The sequence below is a fragment of the Podarcis raffonei genome, chromosome 3 (genome assembly GCF_027172205.1).
Source record: "Podarcis raffonei isolate rPodRaf1 chromosome 3, rPodRaf1.pri, whole genome shotgun sequence".
In the NCBI taxonomy this organism is placed as follows: Eukaryota; Metazoa; Chordata; class Lepidosauria; order Squamata; family Lacertidae; genus Podarcis; species Podarcis raffonei.
The window spans coordinates 62814131-62841284 of record NC_070604.1 but is presented as its reverse complement, the minus strand read 5'-3'; the positions used below and the strand labels follow the sequence as shown (position 1 = coordinate 62841284).

The 27154-nt window shown below is 40.9% G+C and overlaps 2 protein-coding genes across 8 annotated transcripts in view; one reads left to right on the top strand and one right to left on the bottom strand.

The window, feature by feature from the left end:
- MTFR2 (mitochondrial fission regulator 2) lies at positions 1 to 20474 on the top strand. Of its 5 annotated transcripts, XM_053381997.1 has the most exons (10): positions 529 to 544; positions 682 to 749; positions 1235 to 1382; positions 2656 to 2778; positions 5348 to 5452; positions 6487 to 6608; positions 7296 to 7471; positions 11961 to 12261; positions 13800 to 13980; positions 15363 to 20474. In XM_053381997.1, the coding sequence occupies exons 3-10, from the start codon at positions 1320 to 1322 to the stop codon at positions 15426 to 15428; spliced, it is 1137 nt and encodes a 378-aa protein (XP_053237972.1). In that variant the 5' UTR covers positions 529 to 544; positions 682 to 749; positions 1235 to 1319; the 3' UTR covers positions 15429 to 20474. The 5 variants fall into 5 exon arrangements, with proteins under 5 accessions (XP_053237973.1, XP_053237969.1, XP_053237970.1 ...); XM_053381998.1 differs by lacking the exons at positions 529 to 544; positions 682 to 749 and adding an exon at positions 1 to 117; XM_053381994.1 differs by lacking the exons at positions 529 to 544; positions 682 to 749 and adding an exon at positions 227 to 402.
- A 5012-nt stretch (positions 20475 to 25486) lies between these two features.
- The window catches only part of PDE7B (phosphodiesterase 7B), a 162943-nt gene continuing 161275 nt past the window's right edge, over positions 25487 to 27154 (bottom strand). For all 3 annotated transcript variants that reach the window (XM_053381992.1, XM_053381993.1, XM_053381991.1), the window contains one exon: positions 25487 to 26668. In XM_053381992.1, the coding sequence (XP_053237967.1) occupies positions 26451 to 26668 (218 nt within the window). In that variant the 3' untranslated portion in view covers positions 25487 to 26450. The remainder of the gene's footprint in view (positions 26669 to 27154) is intronic.

Below are 27154 nucleotides of genomic sequence, written 5' to 3'. Positions count from 1 at the left end.
AGTGCCAAGGTTTGATTGCGCTGAGTCCTTGTCTCGCGCTCGGCGTCTTTCCGCTCATCTCTCGCTTCGGCGTCGGCGCGCGCGAGTGTGTGAGAGAGAGAAGTCTCGCGGTGGCGGGTGAGTTTCCCCTCCGGCAGCTGCTTCGGTCTCCGCGCGGTGCGCTCCTGCTGCGGGGCGGGCTTCGTTCAGCGTCCTGCTTTAGCCGACGGTTTGGGAAAGTCGTATGAAAGCAGCCCTTCAACGGCTGAAGAGGACCGTTGGGGCGGGGTTGGCTCTCCACGCGAGTTGTGGGCTAGCTCCCTCCCCGGCCGATAGGAAGCGGGCCTGTCGAGAGACAAACGACGGGATGCAAAAAAATAAAATTAAAAAGCAACCCGCCACCAACAGCCTCCTCACCGAATGGTAAAACTCCCCTTCCTGACCCCTCAGCTGCTGCAATGAACGAGCGAGGAAAAGGGATTCCTCTGCTTGAGACCTCTCGCCCGCTCTCCCTTCTTCCTGTCACATTGGTGAGGTCTCTGCAAAAGCTGCAGAGTTTGTCCTGGTAACAGTTTCTCATTCAGCTAATACCTTTTTTGTTTTCAATATTTTTATATCACGGTTTAATCATATTTCCAGATCTGTTTACAAAAAGTCGTTTCCTTCCGTCTCTAAACGCACGACCGTCCCTTTCTTACGTAGAAACGTGACCCTCCGAATGGCGCGGAAATAAAACTGCTCGCACATTTGCAAAGCTGAACCGGGTCCAGGTTGGTTTCGGATTGGATCGGGGAGCGCGGGTTGAGGTTGCTGCGTTGCAGAGTGTTGGACTAGACGACCCTGGGAGACCCTTCCAACTCTACAATTCTCAGTTTGAGGTGTTGGTGAAATGGTGGTTGTGTTAAACATCAGCTGCCTCTTGAGTTAAGGGTTTTTTTTTTTGAGAAATTGTGGTTCATTCTCTTGGCTGTAAAAGTGTGGCAATGTTTTTTAGTTGTGTGTGAGAGGTGTGTCCCTTTTGAATATTAATACTGCTTCTGGAAACACATTCTATGGATCGAGCTTGAGTTTGGGGGAAGTACTTTACAATTCAATGATTCAATTATTATTTCTAATAATTTATAATAATCCTTCCTTATTACTCTTTTAACTAATTGTGCTTTTACATTGCATTTATAAATATTTCATGTGGATGTATAAGTAAACTGAGTTTGTAGTTTTACCCTAATTATGAAATAAACTCTTCTCTTTGCAGCTGTAGCAAATATTTGCTGAGCCCCTCTGGCAAGTGCAACAGTAATTTTTAACTGGCACTTGAGTTAATTCAAGTGCTTTGTACTATGTCTCTTGTACTGAATCTCTTAAGACAACTGCTGGAATATTATGGCGTGCCACCAGAATTGGTAAGCAAATATTATTGACAAGCTCAGGAGTGGGGATGTTTTATGGAAGTTTTGTATTAAAACAGAGTTAGAGCTATACAATTTTCACAGTGTTTCATGACTCCATTCTGTATGCTTACCATCAGCGTCTAGGGAACATGATGAGAGGATGAGAGTCTTCCTTTGGAGTTGAGGACAGTGGCAACTGTCAGCACAGTTGCATTGATCTTAGATGCTAGATGTCTTGTTGATTTCATACTTGATAGTAGTACCTTCCATAAAAACAATTGCTCCCGTGCTAGGTAGTATTTGATAATGAAAGCAGAAGTGAGTGCTTTCTCCTCAGCACCATAAGAACCTGAGTATGCACATTTCATTTAAAGGTAGGTTAAATGCTTCCTTACACCATAATAACCTAACATTTGAATTCTAGCATTTATATAGTTATATCTGACTTGATGTTATTGAAAGTGGCAGATTACAGACATAATAATGTCTGGTTCATTAGTAATTTTGTTTTAGCAAAAGTTGTAGGTGGGTTACTCCTGTCATTTTATTACTTGCTGGGAGCTGCAGTTATGGTAGTTTCAACTTGGAAAGAAATTGGAATGTTGGATTCACCATGAAGTGTTCTTCTGATGAGTGTGGAGGAGTAGAGCAGGAAGACGGCTGAATGATTGAGAGAGAAACTTGTATGTCCTTCTTGGAGAGGAGGAGTCTTGCAGTTTCAGACTTGATTTCAGCACTGAAAGTGCTTAGAACTGCATTTATCACCAATAACATAGTAGTAAAGAAGAACATCATAAGGGACAAGAATTAGGAGTCCAACAATTTCCTTAACAAAAAAAAAAGACTATAATAAATAGCACGGAAGAGAGGCATAAACCACCCTCTATAATCTGATTGATCTATATAATGTGAGTTTACCTCTCTGTTCCACTCCCTGCTGACCTGAAGAACAAAGTGAGTCTGTTCTCAGTCAGGAGGGTAGTACACCAAATAGCAGAGGGGTATTCAGTAGAATAGACCTCTGATTGTGAAGGCAGAGCACAGCCACCATGACTAGAGCTACCATGCTTTTCTTTAAAAGGTAGAGCCAAAAAGCTGGAAGGTTCCTCCTTCCCGGGGATGGCATGAAGTTTTCCCCTCCTGATCCTGCCTTCTTTCTGAAGAAGAGTTAGCTTTTTTCTGTTTGATTCCCTACCCTGCTGACTGAGAATCTAGAATGTTTGGTTTGATTATAGATTCTTGGATTTGCAAAGATTGCCTTTTTATTACATTTGTCTTTTTACAGCTTATACAGAGGTGTGAAGTTTGTCTTAATGCCTTTGCTCATTTGATTGCATCCCATCTTCCTTCAAACACCTCTTCAAGAGCACACTTCCAACAGTTATGTGCCATCTCAAGAAGCTATGCAGTAAGATCATCAACATTTTTCTTTTTTCCTTAATAGTGCTTATGAAGTGTGTAAGTGTTGGCTTCCTCATAGCAATTTTACTGCATGGCTAGCTTCACATTTCTGCGCTATCAGAAACGTTCTCCAGTGTCCTTTTCCTTCACTTTTTTCTTTCTTTTCTATCTTGGGAGTCTTCCATACATGATGATGATTAATGATATTTCTATGCCACCCTGTAACCAAAGTTATTGGTGGCATACATAAAAATGTTTAAAATAAAGTATAAGCAATGAACATAAGTTGCAGTATATGTAACACAGGACAGATTATGTAATAAAATTTAGCAAATATATGCTTTTTCACAAGCAGTTATCTCTTTGTAACTTCTACAGTTCTACACTGTACCTTTTAATAACTTCATGTGCTATTTATTTTTGTTAATGAAATTTCTAGACTGTCCTTCATCACACACGGTTAACACAGGGTGGTTTCCCACATAATGTAACACAGCCTCATATAACATAAAACAGTAATAAACTTAAATTGCTAATAAAAACAACCATCAGTCAAACATGCTGGTGCAGAGTAAAACCAAAGGCCCAGGAAAACAAGCGTATTTTAATTTGGCTGTTGACTCCCAGCAAGGATGTTGCTATCTGTGCCTTCAGGAGAAGAGAATTCTATACTCAGGGTGCTACGCTGCAACAGACAAGTTCCTATCCCCCATCACTGTAGCTGGTTGGTATGGGAGGAAGTATAACAGGGTTGCAGGTCATTTGAAGCTTTAAAAGTCAATACTAGCACCTTAACTGTGCCTTCTAACATAGGCATCCAATACAGATCAGGCAGAATAGGTGTTAGGACAGTGCAGATCAATACTCCAGTGGCAGAATTTGCCACTAGCTGGTTAAAAGACATCTCTGGATGTCTTTAAGGGATCCCCAATGTAGAGTGCATTTCAGTAGTCTAGGTGTTACTTACCTGGGAAACCCCCTTGAACTTGGTACAGCCTCCCTTTGAGTAGACATTCACAGGATTGCACTATCAGTGTGCTTTATTGAATCTCGCCACCCCAACCCCATTATTTCGCGTCAAGTACTTTTTGACTACTGAAATAATAATAATAATAATAATTAATAATAAAAATTATTTATATCCCACCTTCCCTGGCCAGAACCGGGCTCAGGGTGGCGAGCAGCAAAATATGTAATACATTAAGACATAAAATTCAGCAATTGACTGAAATACAGCTTAAAATTGGATTAAAATCAAAATAAGATCAGATGGCTACGTGCAAATTATAATTATAGGGGTTGGGAACCAGGCTCAGCTATTTGTATGAGTCGGTGAGAAGAGTTAGAGAGGCCACTTATATGCAGGGTCTTGTAAAAGGAGAGGGCTCAGACTGAGCCCCAACCAAAGGCCTGGCGGAACAGCTCCGTCTTGCAGGCCCTGCGGAAAGATGTCAAGTCCCGCAGGGCCCTGGTCTCTTGCAACAGAGCGTTCCACCAGACTGGGGCCAGGGCCAAAAAGGCCCTGGCTCTGGTCGAGGCCAGTCTAACCTCCTTGAGGTCTGGGACATCGAAGGTGTTATTGTTTGCGGACCGTAAGGTCCTCCGTGGGGCATACCAGGAGAGGCGGTTTCGTAGGTACAAGGGTCCCAGGTCATATAGGGCTTTAAAGGTTAGAACCAGCACCTTAAACCTGACCCTGTACTCCACCGGGAGCCAGTGCAGCTGATATAGCACTGGTTGGATGTGGTCCCACGGCCAAAACCCCATAAGTAGTCTCGCCACGGCATTCTGCACCCGCTGGAGTTTCTGGGTCAACTTCATGGGCAGCCCCACATGGAGCGAATTACAGTAATCAAGCCTGGAGGTGATCATCGCATGGATCACAGTGGCTAGATCAGGACGAGAAAGATAAGGAACCAACTGCTTAACATGGCGGAGATGGAAAAATGCTGCCTTTGCTGTAGCTGTAACCTGCGCCTCCATAGAGAGGGAGGCGTCGAGGGTTACACCCAGACTCTTGACAGAAGGTGCTGGCACTTATTGCGCCCCAGCAAGGGATGGGAGTTTACCCCCCAACCCCATGTCGTCTCAACCCAACCAGAGGACCTCTGTCTTTAAAGAATTTAGCTTCAACAGGTTCCCAAGCAACCATCCAGCCATGACCTTTTGAGAGATACAATACATAAATTAATATAGCAGGTAAAATAAACATGCTGAATCAGATGTCAGTCAATTTATGGAAACAGTTTCCAACTGAAGCATTCCTGGGGAACCCCCCCTTTTTTTTTACTAAAAGTATGATTAAAATTGATGATTGGTGTTTACATTAAAATCCTGCACAGTAACAGTCTCTTTTATTTGCTCAAACAGTAAGTGTTTGCGTCTGCTACTAAGTTGAAAACCAGCCTACACTTTTTTAATTCCTGCAAAACACATCTGTCTTAAGGTTTCGGTAATGTGCACATACATTTTATTGGCTAAAATATAGATGGCAAAGCAACAAAAGTTATTTTATTGGTTGACAGCTGTTTTAAAAATAATCTCATTTAACTTGAAGAGGATTGCTTTATTCTTAGGTGTCCTGGGCATGGGAAAGAAAAAAGTATGGATCTACCCGAAGTTTTGTTCGCAGACTGGGGAAGTATCTTTCGTTAACTCCTTGTCCAAGGCCTCAGTTTCAGGTATAGGGGTTATTGCAAAGTGTAAGATTAATACAGTTTTAATACATTATTTAAAATCATGTTCTGTGTGGCATATAGGGAACAAACAGCAGGCATCCCTAAATGAATTCTGCTGGAACTGTGCTGTTTAGGATTTGGAAATTGGTAATAAAAATGTATTTTGTGTTATGGTTGAAATGATTATTATCCAGCACTGAGAATTAAGGAGGAAAATGGACAAAGGGAAGGGGAAATCTTAAATATTTCTATGCTATGAATATGAAAAAGAAGTATTTGAGAGTCCAAAGCCAAATGATTTTGGAGACAATGAGAGCATCTATTCTGTAGTACTTTGGAAAAAAAGTACTGAATACTATCTGCTAGCCATTGCAATTCAGCTAAAAGATGGTGCTGTAACTGTGCTCCTGAAAAACGAATTGAGAGAATTGTGCTCTCTCCCACCTAAGTGTTGGCTTTGGGGACATTCAGAAGAGTTATGGTGGTAGTGCCTCCAAACCTCTTGAAACAATATGTACAACCCTGCTGTTGACAGTTCTAGTTTACTTCATCTTAAATGAATGATTAGAATTTTCAAAGATAAAGACAAGGAGTAAAAAAGTGGTTGGAAGTATGGCATTGCTACCAAAGAGAGCAATAAAGAGTTGTCATGTTAGAGGCTGCTTCTTGCCATTTGTGTACAGTGGCTTGCCATACAGATCAGGTGATACTCACCATGTCTCACTTTTCTTTGCCCTTGTGGTTTGATCCATGCGGTGAGCCTCTGCCCATCACATATTGACACACAGAGGCAGGCAACCCACAGTGGCTTAATTGGTGGCTGATTTATCTGTTCTTGCTCTCAAATGGTTATTCTGCTTGCCAAATAGCTGATAGGATATCGGACAGGAGAACAACAAGGTGCTCCTGCACCACTCACTAAACAGAGAAATAATTCATTAAAATACTAGAACTAGTGGATGCTTGATATTTTTACTTTAAAAAATACTGATATACATTTATAGACTCTTAATAATATTTCTTCCCTGCTTCCCTAGGTAATCCAGAGTTTGAATTCTTTGATGTCTGAGCAAAGTATTTCTAGTAGCTCTGTTACACCATCTCTTGCTGATGTTTTGTGGATGGCAGAAAATGAAAGAGAACCATACTCTAGATTTAGGTAAGTAAAACTGACATGTCTTTAGAATAAATGTATGTTTTATAATGGAATTGTCTCAGTGTCTCTTAGCTACTGCTTTCCTTACTTGAGAGACAGTAACAATCAGAATTTGTTTTTTTGTAAGAAAATCATCCAAGCTTTTGCAGTCACATTTATATTTCTCAGTAATGGGTTGTATCCTGAGAATGGAGAGTGAGGGAAGATGAGGAGGGTGGCTTTCTCATTCCCTTTCCTTCTGCCCACCCACCAAGAAATGCCTCACTTGAATGTCAGGAGACCCCCCCCCCCCAAGAACAGTGGCATGGGGGATTTTATTGAGAGAAGAAGATTGCCCAATATGTAATAGAAGCACTTTGTACAAGTTGACTTCTGATTGTGCATAAGAATATAAGATGAACCTGCTGAATCAGGTCAGTGGCCCACCTGGTCCAGCATCCAGTTCTTTCAGTGGCCAACCAGATGCTTATAAGAAGTGAACAGACACGATGTGAGTACAACTGCACTCTTCTGCACCTCAGAGAAATGCCCATAAAACACAGACATATATAGAATTGTGCTGCAGAGCACCTAATGTTGAGTTCTGTCATCGTCAGATAAATATGTTTGTATATCTCTTTACAGTAATAATTTTGGCTTTTTCTGTGTTTCCTCTGTTCACTTATAAATCTATACATTGGTATTTTTTAGATTTGATGAATGGAGAGGCGTTGTGCCGGTTGCTACAAAAGGAAGTATGCAAAAATTAACTGTTGTGAATGAAGATGCGTTCAAAAAAATTTCTGCTCTTGAGAATGAATTAGCTCATCTTCGTGCACAGATTGCAGCAATTGTGGCAGTGCCTAGATCAGGAAATGATCAACCATGTAAGCCTGCCTTTGTGATTCCTTATACGTGTGTCCATGCATGGCTCCTGCTCTTCATAACGTCCAGTCATACTGCCATCTCATAGCAACATTTACAGTGGTGCCTCGCAAGACGAAATTAATTCGTTCTGCGAGTTTTTTCGTCTAGCGAATTTTTCGTCTTGCGAAGCACGAAATCCCATAGGAATGCATTGAAATTCAATTAATGCGTTCCTATGGTCAAAAAAAGTCCAAACAAAGCCAAATTTGGTACAACAAGAGTTTATTAAGTGCTCTTTAAAGTCACACATACTGTAAAGAGGAGTTCAAAAATTGAAGGAACAATAAATTAAGTTTCTAAACATGACAGAAAAACATTTAAAAATCAACAAAGTGTACCGTACATTTTCTAAGACTCTGGGGGACCACTCGAAGAAGGTTCCTCTTCCACTCTTTGCTTCTTGCTGAAGAACCTGTCCATGGTCTGCTGCTTCATCCGCCTTTTCAGCACCTCCCTGTAAGGCGACATGACCGTCATATCAAAAGTGTTCGCAAGGTCATGTATCATGTGCTTGTTAGGGTGGTGCTGCTGGTGCCGCTGTGCAAAAGCCTGCACATCCTTCCACTTCTGGCAAATGTCCCTCAGTTCTTTGGAGGACAGCCGTTCCTCAGTTGCTTCCTCCTCTTCCAGCGAGGCCTGCTCCTGCGCAGCCTCTGCCTGCAGTTCGACCAGCTCCTGGGTGGTCAGCTCGTGGTCGTGCTCCTCCACCAGCTCGCTGACGTCCTCCTCTGTGACCTCCAGTCCCATGGTCCTCCCCAAGGCAACAATGTCCTGCACCACTGTTGACTCTGGTGCATCAGAGTCACTTGGTGCCACACAGTCCGGCCACAGGCTGCGCCAAGCGCAATTCAAATTTCTCTGGCTGATCCCGTTCCAGGCCGTGGTGATCATCTTCAAGCAGGTGACGATGTCGAAGTGGTCCTTCCAGAATTCCCGCAGGGTGATGGTGGTGCAGTCAGTCACCTCGAAGCATCGCCTGAAAAGCTCCTTGGTGTAGAGTTTTTTGAAATTGGCGATGACCTGCTGATCCATCGGCTGGAGCAGTGGCGTGGTGTTAGGCGGCAGGAACATGATGTTGATGAAGCTGAACTCCTCCAACAAGTCCTCCTCAAGGCCTTTAGGATGAGCAGGAGCATTGTCCATCAGAAGCAAAGCCTTCAGCGGCAGGTCTTTGTCCAGCAGGTACTGTTTGACAGCAGGGCCCAAAGCAAGATTGACCCAGTCCACAAACAGCACACGTGTGACCCAAGCCTTGCTGTTGGATCGCCACATGACACTCAGCTGCTCCTTGTCGACCTTGTGTTTCTTGAAGGCCCGTGGATTCTCCGAGTGGTACACCAGCAGGGGCTTGATCTTCAGGTTGCCGCTTGCGTTGGCACAGAAGAGCAGGGTCAGACGGTCCTTCATGGGCTTGTGGCCAGGCAACTTGGCCGCCTCCTGAGTGATGAAAGTCCTTTTGGGCATCCTCTTCCAAAACAGCCCGGTCTCGTCGCAGTTGAAGACCTGCTGTGGAACGTAGCCCTCCGTCTTCACAACCTCCAGGAACTCCGCTGCAAAGTCTTCAGCCGCAGGAACATCAGAACTGGCAGCCTCTCCATGCCTGACCACGCTGTGGATTCCAGATCTTGTCTTGAACCGGCCAAACCAACCTCTTCTTGCCTTGAAGACTTCTGGCTTGCCTGAGGTTCCTGGCTGTTCCCGGACGAGGTTTGTGTGCAAGGCCTTGGCCTTCTCGCAAATGATGGCCTCAGTCACTGTGTCCCCTGCACGCTGCTTCTCTTCTAACCAGATGAGCAGCAACTTCTCGACCTCCTCCAGAACAGCTGGGCAGTTCTTCATGATCCTGGTGACTCCCTTGGCTGCATTCGTCGCAAGGATCTTCTCCCTCATCTTCAGGATGGTCCCGATGGTCGATGGATTCCTGCGGTACTCCCTGGCGAGGTCTGTCACACGCATTCCACCGTCGTGCTTCCGGATGATCTCCTTCTTCATTTCCAGCGTCACCTTCTCCTTCTTCCTCTCGCCGGCCTCTGCAGCAGCAGTCTTCTTGGGTCCCATGGCAGCACAGCTCCTACCTTCGTAAACTCAGAAAAAGAAAAAAAAAATCAGTGCTTCACTTCCAAAAAATTCAAAAGCACCCAGCCACCCACCACACAGAAAATCAAACCCAGAACCAAGTCCTTGAATTCCAAACACCCCAACCCAAAATCCAAAAACCCCAAAAAAAGTTTTAAAAGTTTAACTTACGAAATGGCTGCAAATCACCAAAGTCTTCAAAATCCTCAAATGGCTGCAAAAGAAGTTTTGGAAAAGCTTTAAAAATCACCAAAGTCTTCAAAAACCTCAACTTGTTCCCCCAGCCACCCACCCACCACACAGAAATTGCAAACCCCTCCCCAACTGTTGCAAACCCCTCCCCAACTGTTCCCCCAGCCCCTCCCCAACTGTTGCAAACCCCTCCCCAACTGTTCCCCTAGCCAGCCACCACACAGAAATTCAAACCCAGAAAATTTTCAAAAAAAACCCCAACATGGCCCAATGGTCACAGAAAATCATAAAAATGCAGAAAAAACCCACACAAGCTCCCAGATTCTTGCAAACCTCTCCCCAACTGTTCCCCTAGCCAGCCACCACACAGAAATTCAAACCCAGAAAATTTTCAAAAAAAACAACAACATGGCCCAATGGTCACAGAAAATTATAAAAATGCAGAAAAAACCCACGCAAGCTCCCAGATTCTTGCAAACCTCTCCCCAACTGTTCCCCTAGCCAGCCACCACACAGAAATTCAAACCCAGAAAATTTTCAAAAAAACAACAACATGGCCCAATGGTCACAGAAAATCATAAAAATGCAGAAAAAACCCACACAATCTCCCAGATTCTTGCAAACCTCTCCCCAACTGTTCCCCCAGCCAGCCACCACACAGAAATTCAAACCCAGAAAATTTTCAAAAAAACAACAACATGGCCCAATGGTCACAGAAAATCATAAAAATGCAGAAAAAACCACACAAGCTCCCAGATTCTTGCAGACCTCTCCCCAACACCAAGTCCTTGAATTCCAAACACCCCAACCCAAAATCCAAAAAAAACCAAAAAAGTTTTAAAAGTTTAACTTGGATGCAAAAGAAGTTTTGGAAAAGCTTCAAAAAGCACCAAAGTCCTCAAAAACCTCAAAAAAGGCTACCACACCGCGTGCTATGTGTTGCTCCTCGAAATTCAAGTCGCAACTGCACCTCTTCAAGCAATGCACGCTGGGTATTAACGGTTTTACGAAAAAGGAAACAAACTTTCAAGATGTTTTCGTCTTGCGAAGCAAGCCCATAGGGAAATTCGTCTTGCGAAGCACATCGAAAAACGAAAAACTCTTTCGTCTAGCGAGTTTTTCGTCTTACGAGGCATTCGTCTTGCGGGGCACCACTGTATATAGAAAACTGTCTTGATAGTTCATTATCCTGCACACAGTGTGCATACGTTTGAAAGTTAGATATGTAGTGTAGGCAAGAGAAAATGAAATAACATATATTAGAAATAGAAGTCTAGTCAGCACACTAGATAGGAGAGTTATTGGGAATTTTGCCTGAATCCAAAGAACTCGCAATTATTTCTATATATTCCTAGGAGGGAACAGCATTCTCCCCCCCCCCCTTGCAATGCTGCCTGGTAAACTTCTTTCTAGATTGAGGGAAAGATCAAAAGCAATTGTGAAATAGTATAGAGGTCTACTGTTCAAACCAAAAAGGGGGAGTCATGGCTGTTGTGTGTTGTAAAATATTCATTAATTATGTAAATGAAAGTTGGGGCTCTGTGCATTGCCCATATTTTACCATTGTACCATACCAGCTGAAAATGTTACTATATTCTTCAGGATTCAGCCTTTTAGAAATGAGGATTATAAACACTTTAACAAATAAATTTGTAAACATTTTCTTTTAGCCCTTATAACTATAGTAATGTGCTTGAAAAGGTGTAATAGTGATGTCTGAAATCTTAAACTAAAGAAGGACTGTGAGTGACTTTAGTGGTGGGAGGTTGTCCAGTATAGTTTATTTACCATCCAATTCTTATCCAATTCTTTCTCCATGGAATTCATGGCAGTATTTATAATATTACATTTTACCCTTGCAATATTTCTGAGGAAACCTAGGTTAAGAGAGAGTCACTCAGTAGTTGTCATGGCTGAACAGTGATCTGAATCCAGGTCTCCCTGGTCCAAGTCTGAAATCTGCCAGAACTAGTGTAGTATAATGATTCGTCTGTTGAATAATCTTTTTAAAAGAACCTTTCAAGGTAGTATGCTTTTGTTCCTTGGTGTCTTCTGTTGTTTCATGGAAGACAACTCTTGCTAGACTTTGCAGGTAGTGTTAAAAGTGCATCAAAGGACCTTCATGTCATTGTCATATCAACATTAAAGTTCCCTAATGTCACCTCTTTAATTGTTTAATAGGTTCAGGCATTGTGAATTCCTCAAACATGGCCTTTAATGCTCTTCCACAGCCAGGAGTGACTTCGACACCAGTCCCAAGTTCTCACATTGCTGTTCCTCCACCAGCACCACCATGTCCAGCTGTACCGCTATCTAATTTTGATTCCCATAATTCAGCCATTGAGCTTATTAAACAACGTCGGGCTTCAAGTAAGATAAGAAATACTACAGATAGTACAGGTTGGCAGAAGAAAAAAGCTCTTCCCACTATGATGGATGTTCTGAAGGATATAAATAAGATCAAACTAAGAGCAGTTGAGAGGTATGTTGAGCAGAATATGCGTTTGAAGATAAAATAATGAATATAAAATACGGTCAACATCTTCCCTCTGAGAAGCTATTTAAGAGTGCCTGAAACTGGTGTTATATACACAGGTGCCTAGCTGCTGTCAGCACCCACTCCTGCTTGAATGCACTTGGACTGATGAGTGAATACATAAATTGTGCAGAGAACTCACACTGAACTAGCAAAATTATTTCCCCTGAAAATCTAAGTTGGTGCTCATAACCTTCCTTCCTTTCCCTGTTGTGCTGAGTGGGTGACAGAGACATGGCATTGAAACCTCTCCTTTTTGCTATATAATGTATTTATTTTGTATTTATTTTTATTTAACAAACTGTGTATACAACTTAACTCTAAATACAGTTGCACCTTGGTTCTCGAAGGTAATCCATTCCGGAAGTCTGTTTGACTTCCAAAACGTTCAAAAACCAAGACGCAGCTTCCAATTGGCTCCAGGAGCTTCCTGCCCTCAAGCGGAAGCTGCGTCGGACATTCCGCTTCTGAAAAACATTGAAAAAACAGAACACTTACTTCAAGGTTTTCAGCATTCGGGAGCCAAAACGTACGAGTACCAAGGCATTCAAGAACCAAGGTAGTACTGTACAACCTCAAAGCGGTTTACAAAGATGATAAAAATCACATCAAGATGGCCAATAAAAATCAATTTTTAGTTAAAAACAGTTTATTTTGAAAAGGAAGATCAATAAAATCAAAAGCTAAAAATATATGTTCTACAATTTGTTGAATTCAAATAATAGTCGTAACAGGTTAGCTTCCTTTTTTCCCTAAAGAGTCTTTTCCTGGATCTGAAAATGAACTGAAATCAAGAATGAGGTGCATGATACCAAATTTGATACCTGAATGCATCAGCACAGCACATAAATTTGCACGAGGTTGTGCTGTTGTGAAGGTGCCTACTTGTCATGTAGTTCAATACGTCTTGGTGTCAGCTCCCCAGACATAGATGAAGAATTGGCTACCAGTTTTATTTGAAAAGTTCAAGTGCCTCCTTCATGCTCTCACATGCAGCTGAACTCATGGGAAAGGATCTACAGTGGACTCAATGAGTTCTTTAACTCTCTTCCCCAATACTAGGCCAGGTGTCAAGTGTACAGCAAGATACCCAGAATTTACTTTGCATGAGAATGCATTGATTCTTTTCAAAGTGACCCTTTGCTTACAGAAAGCACTTTGATCCAGCGCTTTGATCCTGTTTGTCAAACAGGGAAGAAAACAACTTTCGCAGATACATCTCTCCTTGTGCCACTTCCCATGCTATTCTGAAGATCCTCTGAAGTAGATTTGTGAAGGCTTTGGTGGTTGAAAGGGAGAGAGGGAATACATGAAAGTTTTCTCTTTCCTGGTTGTATTGTCAGAAGCCTTCCTGGAATAAAAAAAGCCTTCTATCTGTGGAGGGTCACAGAACTGAAGAGGGTGGCAAGTAGTACTGCATGCATTTACTATGTAGGAGAAGCATCTTTGACTGAAGATTGCAAACATTTTGGCTCTCTTTCCAGATCACCAGGAGGTACACCTCTACCCAAAACAAAAAAAAGAATTGCATCACAGTGGGATCCAGCAGCTTTAATAGCAGAAGCTCTTAAAGAGAAATTTGCATCACAGAACAATGATGATTCCTTTGATAAAGAGAACAGATCCTATGGTGCTTCTCCATTTTCCAGTCCAGATACCCCAGTGGTATGTATCTGGTTTTTGTTTTGTTTTGTTAATGGCTTCTGTCATTTATATATGGCATCAATACTAGTGATATAGAATGAAATAGTTTGTCATTTTATTAATTATAGATATTTTTGTACAGCTCTTCTTTAAAATTGCTAGGGCAACCTACACAAGAACATATAAAGTCAGTTAAAATACACTTACAGCTTACAGTTTATATTAAAAGAAAACAGTAACAATCATAACAGGTGTAACTGTAGTACAGCATAAAAAAGATCAACAGCATTGAAGAGATCTAAAACATACTAAGAGATGTAACCAAATTTAAAAGATTAATGCTGCTACAAAAGCATTAAGCATGGTTTTAAAGCTAGTGGAGGAAACTTGAGAGCGGACTTCCTGAAGGAGGCTCCCATGTTCCCATTATGATCATTTACCCATGATTAAGGATTGGGAGAGGGTTGCCTCTGCACTAGCTGAACGTCTTTCCCATCCTTGCCCAGTGCTGGCAAGGGCCTTCCATCTTCTGCATTAGGGGCCAGTAGAAGGGGGCTTACTTTCAAAGTACAGGAATGGCTTGAATTATTCTGTTGTCTTACAGAGAGGATGCCACACAGTAGCTGTACAGTTGTGATCCCAAGTTTATTTTCTTGTGATACTTTCTCTTGACCCTTATTGAATTCAGGAAATGAGTTAAAAAATAAACTGCCATGCAGTAGTTTCAGTTATTCAGAAGCTGGTGGGAGATTTATAGATGCATTTTGAATTAAATAAATAACTGAACAACAATAATTGCATATGTATACTGCCCATATTTACAGAGACATTAAAAATACAACAGCTACATCCAAAATTAGCAAAACCAGTTATAAAAACATTAGCAAAATATACCAACATAGACACAATGGCTAAGAACAATTAAAAACCCATATAAAATGAGTTTAGCCACATAATACTAGAACATGACAAACTCAAAGTGGGAAAGGAAGTTGTGAAGCAACCCATGAAACTCTTTGTCATGAAGGGCAGTCGATTTGTTCACATTGGACATAGGAGCAGGTGATGAAATAATTCATTCTGAAAAATGAGTAAAACTTCATTGTGGCAGACTGTCCTATTACCATTTTGTTTATTTATTTTGCTAAAATATTTAGTGCATTTTTCCATCTAATATATGGAAGCCCAACATATTTCATATAAAAATGCTTCCTTTAAAACAGGTAAGTCATTTCCTAACAAATTGGTTGTTTATTGTAGGCCTATTTTTGACATTCTCACTCGCTCTACATTGAAGTTTCTTGCTTGGCCTGTTCATTAAGATTGGAGAAAAGTGTTAATCAACTCATATTTTCCTTTTCAATCTTTTCTAAAAATAGCATTTAAAATGTGTTTTGTTTCAGGTTGGCTGTCGCGTTTTGAAGCCAAGTATGAAGCCGACGCTTATTAGAACTAATGAGCTGATGTAGGTATCACCTGCAAAACCAGCAATTCATGTTTAGCCATGGTGTAGAGCTTCTTGAGAAAAGCTCTGCCACTGGTTTCGTAGACCTTGATACTGTGCTATAAAGCAACGGCTTTTAGAGCTAGCTGTTTTTCATTAATCTATTTCAGCAGCCAAGCACCTGGAATTTGTTTGCGTAAAATATTTTATCAGCGGGAGTATGTTTTACTGGTTTTTATAACAACTTTCTAGTCTGGGCTGCAGAATTTAAAGCAGACATATAAATATGTCAAAAAAAAGGAAGAGAATAGTACCATAGAAACAAAATATAAATTAATTTGGTTATATGTAGATGATGATAATATATTTACGAAACAGTATCCTGTTCATTTGTTTTCCTGTAATGGGATTAGCTACTATTGTGTGAAGAGTTGATGCGTGATGTGGCTTTTGGCCTCTCCCCTGCACATTCACATTCTCGGCAGCCTTACGTCAACACATTGAGGATATCTCTGTAGAGGGAGCATGTGTCCCATCTAACACATGTAGCCTTTCCCCATCAACTGGGACCCTTATGTACGGCGCTTGCATGTGCTTGATGGGATTTCCCTTTGCAATCTTGCCCCCAATGCATTTAAAATGAGGGAGAGGTTGGGGATGAAGACACAAAGACAGGACCAGTGGGCAGAGCCCCACCTCCTCCTACATGATTGCTAATTTCATGATGGGAACATCACTGAATAGGGCTAAGGTGTTGATAATAAGGAATAGCTTCCTCAAAATTATCCCGTTCTCAGTTTGATTCAGTGGTGCAGCCTTATAAGATCTCAATAATTGGCACCAGTGGTGTTTGCTTGGTTTTGAGTAAGAGACCATAAATTTCATTGAATACTGTAAAAGTTTGTAAAGAAAACGCAGGAACTGTGTGCATATTTGAAATGCATGATTCAAATAAATATTGCTGTTGACTATTTGCACTCCAGTAAATTTTGCTTACAAAAGAAATCTTTTATGTCTAAACTGTATGATCATTCTCCGTGACTGAAATATTTCAGATTTCGTAGGTTGTGTATGAAGTTTTGTGGAGGAATATAAGCTATATGATATGTCATTCCCCTTGTAACTTACAGTACACTATACAGGGTGGAAGTGTTATCTAAAAAAAGTTTGCATCTCTTCTGCCACGACCATTTAAAATCTGGATGCCCCATCATACATGCAACCTAGATATTGCACAGCCCAGAGAGTTTCTGGATTTTACCCATAATGTGTGTTTATCAGGTTCTCCTCATGTATTCAAATCTTCTGGTGGACTCTTGCGGACTTTTGAGTGTTGCTTTTTATTTATTATATTTTTATTTACTTACCGTATTTATATTTTTATTTATTTTCCCAGTTATAGTGCATTGTTCCTTATAATTCTTGCAAATGGGTTTTTTGTGTGGGTGGCAAGCAGAGGAAATTTGGCTCAATATATTGGTTTCCTTCCCTGCGATTAAATTGCTTCTTTCTGATAATTTGTTGCTTGATATTTTGTATTCTGTTCCATCATTGCATGGTTCTTACTCAAGGGAGAGATAACTTTTAGTTCTGTATTGATATTTGCATAGACAAAGACATTACTTGGCCTGTATCATAAATAATGTGATAGGAGTAAATGAATGTAATTTGAATGTTGGCTACGTCTGTTTAGTTATTGAGTGATGTGCCACTCTAGAGCTAACAGTACATTGATGTCTGTCTTAGTATGTCACCTCTTAATTGTAAACAATTAGCAGTGTGTGATATATAGCCTTTTAATATTTAAACAGTGGGTTAGAGATAACTTGGAAGCCATGTATGGTTGGGTGTTTTTTGTGGCAGTAATGGAAATTCTAGGACAAATTAAAAGATAGGCATTTTACATGCACTTCCCCACAAAACACACAGATTTCAATGCTTTTGAATGCATTTCCTCTTTTAATATGACTTTATTTACATAAAATACATATTTTTGTGCACAAGTTTTTTGGACCAAAACTATTGCAAAATCCAGAGGAATGTATGATTGCATTTTGAGCTGAAAGGATGATCGGAAAAATACGGAACAAATTCCTCCGTCATCCTGTTTGTGAAAATGGTATCTCGGTCACATCCTTTACCGTAGATGTTAATGACCAACCCATGTATTTTAAATGTGATTAACACATGCTTCTAACCACCAGAGGGCAATCTGATACTATAGCTTTGCAAAAAAAAAATAGTTTTGCCTGTCTTCCATAGACAGCACCTTTTCTTCCCAGAAGCAGAGTTTAACAACCAAATACCTTGTTTGTTTTTTTAGTCTGTTGATATTCATGCTATAAAGTTTCTAGGTCTTCGTAGATACTAAAAGAACTTGAGCGTAGAAGGCTACTTTCTCAAAAGCTGCAGTTGCCTGGTGATAAACAGGATTCCTGCATATCCAGAGGTAAATTCCCCTCTCTGTGGGCTCATTACCACATATTTCTCTACTATTGGGTTATGCCACTTGTTCTGTTAGCAGTCCCCCACACCCTGATTTGTATGGCATCCCCATTCTGCTGGTGTCTTTAGAAGATTACAGCTGCACCAGCACTTGGAACTAGACCAGCTAGCTGACCAGCTATTTCTTAATGTAGTATTATGTGGACTGTAGTGACCGTGGTATTTCTTGTGTGAGTTCTTTGCCCAGTGTGCTTGCTGCTGTCTTCCCCTTCTCCCTGTAGTCTGTTAATATTTATCAGTGGAGTGAAACCTCTACAAGTGCTCAATCCTCTGATGCATGGTTGTTCTGTGTCTTCTGGTGCTTGTGCGTCTCCTGATATTGTATGGGAGCTCTAACTCTTGGCAGTTGTGCTTTGCAATTATCTCTTACATTTCATACGGTCTTCTCTCCAAAACCAAAAAATCAATCTATTGCATGGCATAGAGTTACCATTGCATGGCATAGAATTAGTAATCACCTCTGTAGCCTGGATTTCTTAGATCTCCTGGATCCTGAGATGCAAATGGGACTTGAGGTTCCTTTATCTGGAGCATATTCTAGGGCTTATTTTTTATAAAGCAGAAGTGTCATCTGGTGATACACTGCTAATCATAAGAATTTTGGTGCTCTAACATACCTCCCATAATCCAGTAATCTGCCCTCAAGTCATTTTTAGTATCTTAAATAATACATTTTATCTGATAAAACTTGAAACTTTTTGCTTCATCTAAGGAGTTTTGCACCTTTTAAAATACTGATTTTTCCCCCTACTGCATTTTACCATGCATTAAGCATTATTTCAAGTTAAATAAGTAGAAGGGGAAAACTCAGCTATAGAAAATATCATGCAAATAGAGACAGCACTTTGGTTGTGGTTTATTATTTTTAAATTGCTTATCTTTCATTTGATAAATGTGCACTGGCTTATATTTCACACTAGGGTTAATATAGGTTGAGTAAATTCTCTGTACTTGGTGTTGACTAACTTTTATATTTATGGATATTTATAAAACACACTGCACAGAACTCTGACACTTGGAAAATTATGGAGTGCAGGATGTTCTCAACTGCTGGAAAAGCCCGAAAACGGGATCAAAATTTTTAGCATATTGACTCATAATGCAGATTGGCATAGGCAGCCTAAGTAACAAATGGCATGGAATTGAACGTTGGGCTATAGGAATCATGTTACCCTTTCCCACCCTCATCAGTTTTTGATTTGGTAATGGAGAATTTCTACTAGCAGTCAGAAATACATGCTATGTTTCCTTGACTCACAGATATAAAAGTTATTAGGATACTTCTGTGACCAAGAAGGGCTTCAAGAGATCCTGATGGAGGAAAATTTTAAAAAAACAACCCTGATTAAAGAAAAATGAGAAAATAGGGGATGTTTTGACATCTAAAAGTTGAAGTGCACTCTGAGAACTTCTTACTAATTGTATGACGTGCTCTAAGAGGGCCAAACCACACGGATTGCTGTGATAAGAAGTATTACCCACTCCTGAACCAATTCTGAACTGTAGGGGGATTTTCAGAAATAGTCTAGAGTGTTCAGCGGGCTTGTAGAATTCAGCCTGTACTTATAAACAGCATCTGAAAGTGCCAGAAATTCTTGTGAAGATGCAAGCACAAAGCAAATGCTTGACTAAATTGGCTAAAATGTGAGATATGCACATATGCAAACATCATCCTTCTGTATTTTTTTTATTAACATTTATCTTTTGACATGAATACTTACAGCAGTATGTTAAAGATACAGTTTAGTTCTTGGCATCACTGCATAGCAGTCACAATTTCACACAAGGCCTTGTTCAGACCTAACACTAAACCACAGTTTTTTCTGTTTAACTTAACTGTAGTTTGTACATCCAAACCCTCCCCAGCCACCTAACTATGGCTTATATACAACCAGGATATTAGAATATGAAACCATGGTTTGAAGCTGGTTCATGATTCTCTGCTTGCTTGAACTATGTTCGTCATTGCAGCCAAACTTGCTATCCTGGGTTAATCCTTTTTGTTCCAGCCTTCTACCCCAGCCACCCACATGGGGTAAGAGTTGTTAGAAAATGCTCATGCAGCCAAGTGAATCTCACTGGCAGTTTTCCAGCTCTTTCCTTCGTTCCTCCTCTGCCTAGCATTAGGGTTCCCCCCACCCATGCCATGCCAAGCTCTTCCTTTCCAGCCTGCCAACCAAGCTCCACTTTGCAATGAGAAAATTTATGCCATTTTTTTACTAGCATGTATGCAAGAGCACATGTTGAAAGCATTCCTTTGTTCTCAGCATCTTACCCCAATTTTAAAGACAAATGCAGCTTCACAAAAATCCTATCTATAGCAAGTACATGAAGCTGACCTTTGTTCTTCCCCATTTATGTACTTTTGGCAGTTCTGCTTCTGGGAAACACTCATGACCCTTCAGTACTTAGCTCTCTGAAGTCCCCCTTTGGTCAGTATCATGCTATCACCATGGACTCAGGCAGTCCAAGGATGATTGCTCACTCAGAGTAATCATACTAGTACCAAGGTTTGAAGATTGTAAACAACGTGTGATAGCAATTATTGGGGAGAGTGTTTTTTTTTTTTAAATTACATAAATACTCTGTGTTACTTTGTATTCCCTTGGAAAGATGATGTTTATGTGTGTCAGCTGCATTAGCAATATCAAGCTCTGCTGCTGCAGAATAGTAGTAGTAGCTGGTGTTACAGAAGCAAAGGACAAGAAAGAGAGAGGGATTTTTGTTGACACATGAAGAAAAGTGCAAAAGGGAACTCTAGAATATGAACTGCATTGAGGTGATACTTAGCCAGCTGTCCAAAGAAATGTCCTTGAAAGGGTTCAGTTGTTGCATTTATCAGTGCTGTGCAAAGATGAACACTCTTAAAAGCTTTTTAAAATTCTCACCACTCACAATAAGCACTCTGGGGTAGAACCATGCACTATGCTGTTCTACTATAAACTAGCCTCACTCCTAGATACAGATGCCACCCTTGGCCACTGGGCAGTCAGCAGCATTGGTGGCCAAGACAGGCTGCTCCATTGCTGGCTAGGCAGATCTTCTCTCCTGCTCCTGGAATTTCTGGAGAGGCATCTTCGCTGGCAAAGCTGCAGTAAGCGACATTATCATGGTAGCCATGTACAAACATCAAGAGGACAAAGAGGCTGATGGTGACTGTACCAGAAACAACTGCTATATCAGCCTGAATGTGCTGTCAGATGCCTCAGAGGAACTGTGCAATGGAACCAAGAGGGCTGATGAATTGCCTGTGTATTTCCTACAGTCTTTTAAGGACTGGTTCACCACCTTCCTTAGGTTCCAAGATAGGAAAAGAAGAAAAGCAACCACCATCCAGAGCTCTAATTACAGGTAAGAAACTTGACATAATGCAGACCTTGGCCCCATAGATAGGTCTGGCAGAAGTCTGAGCCAGGAATTGATTTTTAGAAAGTTGGGAGCTGACTTCAAATATGTTCAGGTATGAAACAGAGGTTGGTAGTTTGGGGTATGTTCATGTCTGTGGAAAGAGTCCATCTTACACTGCTTATGGTTGGGAAGTTTGGTGTTTCATTCACAGCTAAGAGGGTCTCTCGAGGCAGAAGTTGGGCAAGAGTCTTTTGTGTTTACTGGGTGATTGGTAAAGCTGGGTGAGTAGTTCTTTCAGAGCTGGTGTGGGATGATTGAGTATCCACTGGAGTAGTATATGCATCCCTTCCATTATCATCAGTCATATTTTGGGGTGGCTAACAAATTTCAAAGAAATGGCCATGGAACTGCAGGGAGATGTCTTGCAGCAAGAAATTATTTTATTCAGGAGGGTTGAGAGGGAAGGATTTAGAAATGTGTAGGGCATTCTGAAGAATTGGGGAAGAGAGGAAAAGTTTATGGCTTGTGTTTGGCATGAGGTGTAACAAGTATGTTCCTGCCCCATTTTTGTAGCTAGGTAGTAGTAAGAGAACCAGTAATGTGAAGGCCATGCCATTCCTTGGCCACTGCAGAGGCAGCAGAGTGGGCAACAAACCAGCATTACACAAAACAATCCATTGTATCAATTGTGAACAAAGTGCATGGCTTGGTAAACAAACTGGTTTTAACGAACTGTGGCTTGGTGTTATGCTCAAACACAATCTATTGCTTCCTTTCAGCTTAATGCATAAAGGTAAAGGTAAAGGTACCCCTGCCCATATGGGCCAGTCTTGACAGACTCTAGGGTTGTGCGCCCATCTCACTCAAGAGGCCGGGGGCCAGCGCTGTCCGGAGACACTTCCGGGTCACGTGGCCAGCGTGACATCGCTGCTCTGGCGAGCCAGAGCCGCACACGGAAACGCCGTTTACCTTCCCGCCAGTAAGCGGTCCCTATTTATCTACTTGCACCCGGGGGTCCTTTCGAACTGCTAGGTTGGCAGGCGCTGGGACCGAGCAACGGGAGCGCACCCCGCCGCGGGGATTCGAACCGCCGACCTTTCGATCGGCAAGCCCTAGGCGCTGAGGCTTTTACCCACAGCACCACCCGCGTCCCGTGTTATGCTCAAACACAATCTATTGCTTCCTTTCAGCTTAATGCATATTCATACACAATCATAGTAGCTAAAGTTTGGTCCTACATTTGGTTTTGTTAGGACCATGTGATACTATTTGGCATAGCTTTATGTAAAAAGATGTGTTTTATACTCAAGTCTAACTTCTATTTGCATGTAAAATTTATGTACCTAAATATATATATGATTGAGTATTACCAATGTTATGCTCATCATCTGTTAGCAGGAGAGGAATGGAGAAAATTTTCAGTGATCCCCAAACTAAAAAATCTTCTTTGGAGGATCCCCCCAGCCCTTCAGAACAGATTTAGGGAAGCATAGGTAGGTAGCGGAAGGGAGGGGAATAATTGGAAATTGCCTAAATCTCTGTTTTGCTGACATGCCTTCCATCAGTTCAGTGGAGAGACAGCAGTGGATCCCATCCGCTGTGCTGAAATATTTGCCACAATACAAAAGCAAGAGTTTCTTTTTGCAGTATGGTTCCCACAGAAATGCTGTTGAGGGTGTCTTATGCCCTTATCTAGTTAAAGAACTCAGACTGACCCGTGAATAGACTGCTTGGTACATGACCTATCAGAATAAAATTGTCCATGATAGCCATTCGTCCATTCAAAAATGAAAGAAGATAATGCCCAGAGAAATCTTGTTTTTCAGACTTGGGGAGAACATCAACATACTCTAGAATTTTTGTTTATTTGTCACTTCCAGGTAAATGTGCTTAGGAATTGCAGCCTTTATTTAAAGTGTGTTTCACTGAAATCAGTGAGACTTCTCACAAGTATATGAATATAGTTTTGGAATATTTGAGTAAATTGCAGCTAGGGTTTTAAAGTGCACTGGTATCACAATGTGGCCCACTTGCCCACCTAAATTGAAAAAGAAAGGAATCTGATAAGAATTGTAGAAAAATGTCAAAGTGGAGTTAAATATTGAAACATTCAGTAATTTATCCTTTTCAGCAATCTGTTCATCCCTCCTTTATGGTTGACTTCAATCTTCAGAAAGACACAGAGATACCACGGTAGGTAATTAAGGTTAAAATAATAATCTATGGAATCCTAATTAGTTTTTTCTTATCCGGATATGTGGAAGAAAATCTTGAACAGTCTTTGCAATAGTTTTGACAAGTTAATGCTGTTATTACTATTTATATAAAGCTCCTTTCTTCACAGAGTGAAATGTGGCTTCAAAGTCCATTTTCACACTAATCTAAAGAGATCACACTAGTATTTTATTTTTTCAACCTAAGCTTTCCTTTCTGTCTTGGGACTTACTAAGGTTTACATTCCTTTGGCTTGGAGACTCTGTGGCTCTTGCTGTGTATTTCTTAGTTCTGGTTTTTGGCAAATCACTGATATTTCACTTCTTAATGCTTGCTTTTAGTATCTGTTTTTTAAACTAATGGAAGTAGCACTTCAAGACATTCATTCACACAACCAGGTTTCTCCTACAGTAGGTTGTAATTTATCATGTGCTGGTGGCACAGATAGAGCTCCCTTATTAAACGAACAGTGCACTCATCTGTGTCAGGGAAGCTGAGACAGAAAAAACTGATTACCGCTCTAGCTGTGTGAATTGGCTATATGGAGTTGCTATAGGCCTCATTAAGGCAATGAAAGTGTGGGTGTTTCCTAAGCACAGATGTACCATATCTCGTCCAGAGAACTCTGAGTTTAATCAAAATGTAATGCTGTTGTGTAGCTGTATGTCATAGAGTTCTTGAGTATTGTTCTTCAGTGAATTTCTTGCAGTATGTTGCAACTAAAATGTGTGCCTGAAGCTCTGTTTGCTCAGTACCCTTTCTTCCACATTGTACAAAGGGAGAAAAAGCTTTATATTTCAATCTCTGAGCAGAAGCAAGCTCTTGATTTGACTTGCAAACAAAATGTTCTTTTGCATTGTTGTGAGTTTGCTTTTCTGCTGTGTTCCAATTCAGGCAACACCTAAGATTTCATGGTAGTTGACTTGTTCCTTATTTTGATGATGAATTTTTTGAAATCAAAGGATAGTTAAACTTTATGATGATTCACATTTCCATTGCAGGATGCATATGGAAGAATGGGCCGACATGTAATTGTATGTACTCACTTGCCTTTTGAAATTAATCTGTCATAGAAACTCCCTCATAATTGAATAACAGTTTGGTTATCATGGAAATTAAGGAGTACTTATGTAATAAGCAATTTTATGGCAAATCTGGAAGTAGATCACACCTAATAGTCACATAACTTATATGTGACTAGTGTAAAAAAATAATGGATTGGATGATTTTCAAGATGATTTTTCTTTAAATTGTTAAACACATCACACTCTCAAAAACAAGTCTAGAAAACCTTGTATTTTTCTCTGAATTTCAGCAGCCCAAAATAAGATGTAACTATCATCATGAAATGTGCTTGGTGAAGCACTAGCAGATAAGCAAAACCATTAATGGTTCTACTTGTATATAGGAGAGAGTGAGTACAGAAAATTTCCCCCGTATATATTCAGTGATCAGTTACTGTACTCCCATATTTCTGCTAATTTTGGCATGCAAAACTGAGTTCATGAGATTCAAAATGAGCTGTTTGTGATTGTTGTAGGTAGAGTACTTCTCATTATATGATAAAAAGAATGAGCTTATGTCTGACGCGAAATATGACTTTCAACAAATTTTTGGTGGGGTGTGCCTCTACTCCCAATGATTGTGGATACATCTCAGCATATTCAATTACTGCAAAATTTCAACAAGATCCATGACTACGATGAAGCCCTTGCTGATTTCCCCTAAGTGTTTAGTTCTCCAAGCTTCATCGGGTTGCAGTTTGCCACCATGTTCCTAAATGAGGTAAAATTTTGTGACAAATATGGACAGATCATTTAAAAATACGAGGAGGTAGGGATTGGCAACGACTGAACTGGGTTCAGCTTAACTAGAGCAGTGTGGCTTAACACTACGGAGCCGCAGGTCTATCAAGCATTCAAATAAATTGCCCTTCTAATCTAATCCTTGGGCAACTGAAAACAGGCCGGACTAAAATGAGATGACATTTGATAGCCATCAGAAAGTAATGGATGCTTAGAGGTTAAGGCCTTTATCTGCAAACAAAAGTGTATTAATAGTCTAACATCTTTACAAATGCTTCCAATACTAAAACTAACAGTATTTTGTTCACAGTGCCATTGTTTATATAGGTAGCTTTCCCATAATACTTTGTTATTTCGGTATGGGATCAGTAGCGCCTTATATGTACAGGAGACACACATGTGCGAATATAAACAGGTCACAGATACAGTCATCAAAAGAGACATCTGGAAACATTTAAACTGTACAACTCTTCCCTTTTGGATTTGATAGGAAATACTGTTCTTGCAGTGAGAAGAATGCCAGTCTTTTACCTAAAGTGGCATAAAATGGTTAACGAAATGGGGCACCACCATGAAAAAGCTTTGTGTACACAGAATAACCTTACATCAAGGTTCTTAGATTCCTTGTCCAGTGCACCAAATACAAAAATTAAAAAGGCTTTAATTGTTTAAAATGAGACGCTTTTCTCTTGCATGGCCAGATGTCCTTCTGACGGTGCTGGTGGTGGGTTTTAATGTGCAGCCCAGCTGCCAGACTGAAGACTGTACATTGCTCTAAGCCGTCATTCACAAATACACGTCACAGCATGACCCAAAGTGAATGCAATAGATAACCAAGAATGCATTGGTCTTGCCTGTATCCTCTAATCCTCTTATTTGTTGGTACCTGCCTACTGCCCCAGCTTCAGCACTACTGAAAAGCTTCTCATTCAAGCAGTTTGTGATCAGAAGTGATGAATGGCTTCAGATAGTAAGATGAGGAAGTGGGATTTGGCTGAACTTTAGGGCCAAACCCCGAAGTGGTGTAAGTTTAGTTGTGGAGGATATCTGTCGCTTTGGCTTTCCTCCCTGATTTCTTCGCTTCCTGCATTGTTGACCATGGCCCAACAGACCCCTTAGGGTTTTGTTCACTGTTGTGAAAGGTAGTAGCACTGCAGCAGAGTGCTAAGCCAGCACTATGGGGCTTCTCCTTCATTTAAAGTCTGTTCTTCATTTTCAGTCATTGGGACTGTGTGGTCAGTGCTCCTGCTGCTGCTGTATTGCTTATGAAGCAGACTTCTCCACTTGGTCTTGTTCCTCCTCAGATGGTTCAGCATGTTTTCAGATAAGGGTGTGTTCCCAGTAAAGTTGGCCCATTCTTCAAAGAGTGGCTCTACAATGTAGGTCATGAAGCCTGAGGGAAAACACGAGGCAGAGCATATCAGCAGCTAAGTCAGCTAGGCCTTCCCACTAGTACAAAGCTTGAAATAAAACCTGTGGACCATGTTTTCTTCAGCAGTGATGGGGGGGGGGGCAGGGGGAAAATGGCAACATTGGAGCCTCATGTAGCTTCAGGCCTTCAATTTATTTAAATTTAATGTAAATTTATGTTAATTAAGCTGGCAACACCACCAGTTGCTTCTACGTCAACTCCTTTCTTCTGCTGTTTTCAGCAATGGAAATTGTCTAATAAAAAAGGGCAATGGTATACCACTTGAACTGTGCGGACTTGCCCCATGCAGAAGCTTGAATTAGTTGTCTAATCCAATTTTAAGTTTAAATTGAATTAAATTTGCATTTGTTTAATTCCTGCAGAGACATTGACCTAGCTCATCTATTAGTGCCCCCTGTCCTGAGAGCTTATTAACTAGTTCAGGAAGTCTTAGGGCTACTTTGCACA

What these genes read in the sequence shown, in the direction of transcription:
- MTFR2 (XM_053381998.1), top strand. Translation starts at nt 1,320, where the DNA reads ATGTCTCTTGTACTGAATCTCTTAAGACAACTGCTGGAATATTATGGC. An exon ending in GTCCAAGGCCTCAGTTTCAG is followed by an intron (nt 5,453 to 6,486) that starts GTATAGGGGTTA and finishes CTGCTTCCCTAG; the next exon opens with GTAATCCAGAGTTTGAATTC. An exon ending in ATCAGGAAATGATCAACCAT is followed by an intron (nt 7,472 to 11,960) that starts GTAAGCCTGCCT and finishes ATTGTTTAATAG; the next exon opens with GTTCAGGCATTGTGAATTCC.